The sequence below is a fragment of the Lipotes vexillifer genome, unplaced genomic scaffold (genome assembly GCF_000442215.2).
Source record: "Lipotes vexillifer unplaced genomic scaffold, Lipotes_vexillifer_v1.1 scaffold559, whole genome shotgun sequence".
In the NCBI taxonomy this organism is placed as follows: domain Eukaryota; kingdom Metazoa; phylum Chordata; class Mammalia; order Artiodactyla; family Lipotidae; genus Lipotes; species Lipotes vexillifer.
Window position 1 is genome coordinate 242,515 of NW_006781351.1, and position 7,000 is coordinate 249,514.

At 36.3% G+C, this 7,000-nt stretch overlaps 1 protein-coding gene across 1 annotated transcript in view; it reads right to left on the reverse strand.

The window, feature by feature from the left end:
• PDE3A (phosphodiesterase 3A) overlaps positions 1 to 7,000 on the reverse strand; it is a 311,664-nt gene that overhangs the window by 7,601 nt on the left and 297,063 nt on the right. Inside the window, 5 exon segments of the mRNA XM_007454600.1 lie at positions 1 to 129; positions 1,245 to 1,400; positions 2,087 to 2,290; positions 4,117 to 4,316; positions 4,453 to 4,566. The exon segment at positions 1 to 129 is cut by the window's left edge and continues 9 nt beyond it. Of these exon segments, the coding sequence (XP_007454662.1) occupies positions 1 to 129; positions 1,245 to 1,400; positions 2,087 to 2,290; positions 4,117 to 4,316; positions 4,453 to 4,566 (803 nt within the window).

Genomic DNA, 7,000 nt, shown 5'->3' on the forward strand with positions numbered 1-7,000 from the left:
TGAATCATAGGAGTTGCAGAGAGGACCCACAATGTGCGAGATGAAGGATTCCTGAAGGTTGGCCAACTGAGGAGCAGAACGGTCCATGAAAGGGCTTATTGGTAACCCGAGGCTGGCCTCCTCATCACCCTAGAAATAGGAATGTAGCAGGAACAATTAACTAGAAAGGCAAGCGACAAGGAAAGTGTAAAATACAAATAAAGTCACCATTCCCTTGGCATCTAAAATTTGCAAATATGCAAGAACCCAGGCATACGTGTGACCTCTTTCTTTCCTGGACTGCTAAGAGATTTTCCCCACATTACTAAGATTCCTATCGGACTGCTTTGCTGCCATTTACCACTTTGGTAATCTTGAGGGTTTGGTTTTTGATCAAGGGGAAATACAAGAAATGGTTTAATGTCTAAGTAGGTGACCTTTCTTATCACAGTAGTCATTGTTCCTTATATTAGAGTATAAGTTAGAATATGAGTGCATCTTAAAAGGCAATGCTGGATGTAAATATCTAACAAATAGATAACCTATTATGTTTTCCTTTTGTTTTGCCTTGGCTGCCAGAAATTTTAAAGTAATTTATTTCTCAATTAAAGTTGCTACCTCAACCCGGCTTTGGGTTGAATTATGTCTTCTGTGATTATATAGTTTCTGGTATTCTTATTTATCTATGTTTAACAGTACTACTGTATAGGTGTTTACTTTGAACTGATTCATTTCTGGGAAAAAAATATCAGATGGTAAACCAGAAGTTACCTAGCAACATTAATGAAGGAATTATACCAAAATATCAACAATGGTTAGGCCTATGTAGTGGAATTATTATAACTGGATTTTCTCTTTCCTTTACATTTTTTCTATATTCAATATTTCAGGATTGATTATGAATTTATTCCGAGGAAAGGCAATACATTATTTTCTAGAAAGCACAAACATTTATTTTATATATAAGTAAGTCCTATCTATAATGCTCAAAAAAGTTCTTTCTAATCTTTCTTTAAAAGTGTCCAGGGAAAGGCGATTTATTACTTAATACTTGCAAATAACTTTACCTTAGAGTCTTTATGCTTACAGTTTAGTCCAATTTTTGTCATTTTTTTAATCCTCTGATTGATTAAAATTGGCCAGTGCCTTTTCTGATGGTAGCATGAATATGAAATAGACTGATCACGCTTTTACAGCTTTTGGAAGCTTTAGGAAATTTATGAGCAGCCTCAATATGGATTAAGAGAAATAGTTAAGTTAGTTACCTGTTCATAAAATTCATTGACGATACCCTCTGTCCACTGAAGATGGAGCTCTTTAAACTTAGCTGGTCCATTGATATCAGCCAGCTTTATACACATTTGACAAACCAGTAGACGATCATTTTCATTGGTCCAATCTATTCCAACTTCATCATTCACCTGTTTGAGGGACAAAGTTAAAATGGGTTCTGACTCAATGAAAGCAGAAGTTGAACAGGAGAATAAACAACAGAATATTGATTGTCTTCCTACCACGTGTAGTTTAGAATACCAAGTAATGAGAAACATCTCAGCTGTTTCAAATAATGTTATTGGCTTGCATAAATTAATAGTAAAATAGCTCACCAAAACAAGTAAAATAACAAATGATGGATAATTATTAATTATAGAATTGAAAAGAAATGCTATTTAATATTAACATAGGTTTTAAATTACTATTAAAATAATGTGGCTACAAATAAGAAATTTTGAGTCAACATTTGGGCATTTTTGTTTGATGTATGAAATTCTGCTTCAGGTTTTTGACGTTTGCTACTGCCAGGTAATTTCTGTTAGCATTCTACAGAGATGAGAGCAAATTAAATCAAACAAAAACAATGATAATTAGAATTCTATTATTATTTCTCTGCAGTGCAAAGTATAATCTATACAGACAGCACCTCAATGTATCAGGTTTCCAGGTTGGGACCAATGCCTAAATATCTGCTTCTGGTTAAACATTTCATTGCCTCTCATTTTCACATCTGACATATATGAAGTGACAGCAATGAGTTTTGTTCAACACTTTGATTCCATGACTTCTTTCAGTGTGGTCAGAAAATGAAGACTGGTACAAATCTAGTTACCTTGGCATTAAATTTGGCTACGAAGTCAAAGTGTTTCTTCAGGTCAGTGGCCAAAATTGCTTCAATGACAAGGAAACGGAAATGCTTAAATTCCACATGGTCAAGGTTAACTAAGAAGTTATATTCCGGCCGGGACATGAAAAGATTCCACGCAGCAGCTGCATGATGATTCTCCAAAACTGAACGATCATTATAGAGCACCGCCTAGGCAAAGACGAGAGTGAAGAGTTCAACTTTTTAAATTAAAAAACAAAAATAAATGAGAATATGCAAAGCTTTTGGAATCCGCTTTTATCCTGGAACAGAGGAATGTAATCTTGTGACAGCTAGTTATTAAGAATCACTTATTGCTGTACATTGTTTACTTTTCTTGGTTAAATGTCCTTTTTTGTAAGATAAAGTTCATTTCCTTGAAACGTTATTTCATTTCCTTGAAACTTTATTTCAAATTCTTGCAGTTGAAGGGCTTAGAGTTAGCTTTTATCAGATTATTATTATTATTTTGCAGGGCACAGGAATTTAAAATATGCAAACATACTAATATTCCTAAGAAGTAACTAACTCAGTTACTTCCCACATCTAGAATAAGAGTACCTTCCTTTTAGTTAAGTACATATAACTAATACAGGGGAATGGAATCCCTGAGAAGCCCATAATTCAAAAGATTCTTACCCCACAATCAGCCATAGGAAATATCACCCCCTGTCTACTAACTGAAAGTATATAGTAAATATCTACTTGTTTGAATTCCTCTAGTAATGCTGAGGGAAGCTGCAAAGGAAAAGGAAGTTGCCTAAAAAATGCTTGGAGACTAGTGTGGTAGATTTAGATGGAGGGGAAAAAAGGTATAAGGACAAAAAAGAAAGACCAAGGACATGAAAATTGATATTTTATGAATATTAATAAATATTAATTTATCATTGCTTGCTGATCCGTAATCATTAATCACAGTGAAGAGGCTGGGAATAGGTTGTGTCGTGAGATACCAAGTGAGGCAAGTGGAAATGCATGCATGTGTAGGAAAATTGAATGGGATATGGTGTTGGCAAAAGGATTTGCTAATCTTTAGGGAAAATATACTCTGGTGTATGAACGGCCCAGTGAAAGAAATTAAAGTAAGCAGTGAGAAAAAAAAATCAGGATATTTGTATTGTATACAGATTGGAAGAAAATTCTAGACTAGTCTATAAGAGAGGGTGTGGACATGGAGGAGAATGGGGAAAAAGACAAAAAGCAAACGTGACCAAAAACAAAGAGAGAGAGAGAGAGTACTGGACCGGCTTGGCCTCCAGATCCTCTAGAAAGAAAAAGCAAGATCTTGGGACCTTTAGTAATATGGGTCCAGCTGATGAAATCAAGGAGAAGCTTATTAAGTTTAATTACATAGATGGAGATGCCTAAATACTTAGTGATTAATATTGGACTTAAATTTAAGTACATGCCAAGATGAAATTCTTTAAAGTTACTGTTTTGGGAGTACTGTGTTGAGGTGCAAAATTTCCCTTAAGTGAATGAAATAAATGGAGTTTTAATTCTTCCTAACCAATAAAAATGCCATAAGAATAGTAACTGTTATAATGAATATATCTCAAAGGAATGGGATTTATATCCAAAGGAGCCTTACATTCTTAAGAGTCTTAAATTTATATCCAAAGAGACCTTTAATTCTTAAATTAGAGAACCAAGAAAGATTTGGTTCGCTAATCTTTTCAGAAAGAAACTTTTGTATAGGTCAGATTTTCTTTGTTGGGGAAGTTCATTAACATGCATTCAAGCGGTTTTTCTTCCTAAGAAAATTGAGAAGGGATCCCCATGGGTGATAAAGTTGCATATGCACCATTGATGACTTAGAACAAACCATGATATCTTTTCAAAATGAGCATGGTCTCTAAGAATTTTATCTCAGGGCTAAATATAAACAGACACCAAGTGAATATGAGCTCAAGTGAAAGTCAGATTTATAAAATTAATTTTCTTCAGAGAAATCTCAAAATTGAATTATTTCCCCTGATCAAAATTGAAAGATTTACCTGAGGGGCACTAGTTGCAACCAGGAAAGCATTAGTCCTTCCCGGGTGATCAAAATCATGCATGGCTGCAGCCACATACAGGGCCATCAACTCCAAGGCAGGGATATTTCCAGACAAACATCCGTATTTATCATCTGGCACGTTACACATTTTTGAGAATACATATCCCATATGTCCATGTGTAAACCCACTGTCAGAATCTGAGAAGAGACAATGAAGATAATAGAGCTTTTAAGAAAGTGTCAAACTGATACCATTTGTCTTGATTTCCTTTTTGAAAAACCACTCTTCTGTTCCCATAATTTACAAGGGAGCAGAGAGGGACTTCATACGTACCTGAATCGCTTGCTGATCCGTGATCATTAATCACAGTTGAGAGGCCGGGAATAGGTTGCGTCGTAAGATACCAAACAGCGTGTAAGACATCGGTGGCATGGATTCTGTTATGGTCTGTAACCAATGCAAAGGAACAGTCATTCATCTGTGAACGCTGGGGTCCGAGGACCAAGAGTGCCACCTACTGGATAAAGAGTTTAGTCCTCCCATTTTAATACCCCAGTGAAAGACAGCCAAATATTCTAGGACAAATACTCTGTGATTACTCTTCCATTCCTCGGTAACATCCAGAGTAAGAAGACAAAAATACAGCAATAACATTCATTACACATGCAGATGTCTGAAATGAAAAAAATCTGTCTAGAGTCCACCAGAAACCTAGCGTATGCAGGAAACTCACTCTCTGAATCCACTGTGATGTTTACCCTTGTTCTTATTCCCATGTTCCTGTATAAAACTACACAGAGTACTGGAATAAAAGACCCATGATATACTTAACCTAGATCAGACCAATGGTCTATACCACCCAGTATTTCATCTCTGATAAACAGCATCTAAATATAATTTGTGAACTGAACATAGTATTTTTCTTCCGTATCAAACGTAAAACACTGTAATAAAATGCATAACACATCTTTTATATGTATGCTAAATCCACAAAGCAAAAGCAAAAGCAAAATCGATAATGTTCTCTGATCTAGAAATTCTAACTTGGGAATAAAGTTCTAGGAAATACCTAAAGAGGAAAAATTAAAATCTCTTTGTATAACAGTGTAGGGAGTTGAGCCATTCCGAAGAGTAAAAGCTAAGGGGGAACCAAATCTCCTAGTTATAATGTCATTACCATGGGAAGGGGGTCCTATTTCTACATGTGCAGTTCAGCTTCTAGGGAACCATGACCAAAGGCCCACTGTGCTCTTGGCTCACCTTTCTCTGTGCAATTTTCCCATGTTTTTCTCTTGTTTATCTGGCCTTTCAAAATACTTCATTGATTGGTATGCTTTACCCTAAATATGCTATCTTTACACATTTTATTCCTAATGACCAACCATGATACAATTTCCTTCTCTAATGTAATAGGTGACATCTCTGAATAATACTCAACAGATGAGAAGCAAAAACAGAAGGGAACAAGCAAATTAAATTAATAATTTAATTATTAAGTTAATAAAATTTAATATGGACTTTAACTTGCCGTATGGAAAATAAATGAATGCACAATAATACATAGCATGTATATATGGATATTGGGAATTTGAGAGAAACACCTGTTCCCTGGTCGGGGAAGAATGAAGAAACTATGACATCTGTGGTGTTGGTGGCACACAGGAGAATGTAGGAAGACGATGCCTATGTTCCTACATTTCTGGAACCATTAGGAGTCAGTCTTTAAGCTAAATCTTGGGTGAACACTCCAGGAACTCACTGAGGGGCTGTGAGGTCTTTAGAGGATGTCTTCAGAAGAGCTTTGAGAAGCAGACCTCCTAGGCTCCCAAGGGGTCAACAGCAAATCCTGTTCACAGTCATTGCCAGAGGTGAATGTGGATACTACCTAATTTCCAAAGAACAATTTCATTCAAACTGGAGTCTCTATTTCTGTATATGGACTCTCTCAAGTGATTTAAGACAATTACATTTTATGTCTATACCTGTGCCATGTACGAAGTTGATCACGGTAGAAGTTTCTCGATCTACGACAGATCTTTGTCTCTGCTCTGACATTTACTACCTGTGTTACTGAGTGACTTAAAACTTTAAGTCTCATTTCCTTATCTTAAAAATAGGGAGACAATAACAGTGCCTCTTTCATAGTCCAATTGTGAGAATTACAGAAGGGAACCTCTTTTAAAGTGGCTGGTATATAGTAAGCTTGCCATTGATGTAAATATCATTCACATAAAATACATGATTGCTCTTAAAACAAGATGACAGATTAGCACAGATGACCTGTTTTCTTTCAAAATCAATGCTGGGTTTGTAAGAATACAATGGAAGAGCTAAAATAAAAACTATGCTAAGCCCTGCGGGGGAGGGAGAAGGCAGTGATGACCTGGTAAAGGAAGAATATGCAGCCTGGTCAGAGAGTGTCTGGGGCTATGCTGGGAGGGAGCTCCTGGGTTAAGTTCTTTTCCCTTGTGGCAAAAGCTGGGAAGATTACTGTGTGGATGCAATTACCATTACCATTGCAAGTCAGGGAAACCTGCGCTTGTGCCCAATATTACAAGGGTGGGTGGGTGTTAGTATCAGGGTGCTGGCCGAGCCTCTTTGGGGTGAGAAATAGACAATACCACGTACAGGTGAACTTGTTGCTCTTGAGTTATCCTGCTTCCTGCCCTGTTCTCACCCCAAGGTCCAGGTCCAGAAGGTTTGATAGGTAAGTTTTATAAACTTGCAATGAACAATCGAAATAATTTAGTGCTGAAAATGTACAAACCAGAAAGCGGCCAAACACATTTTATACGTCTAGTATCACCTTAAAAAACTTTGTTTCTTTATACATTTTTTGTGTTTTAGAGATTAGTATCATCTTGATTAAAAAACTAGGGAA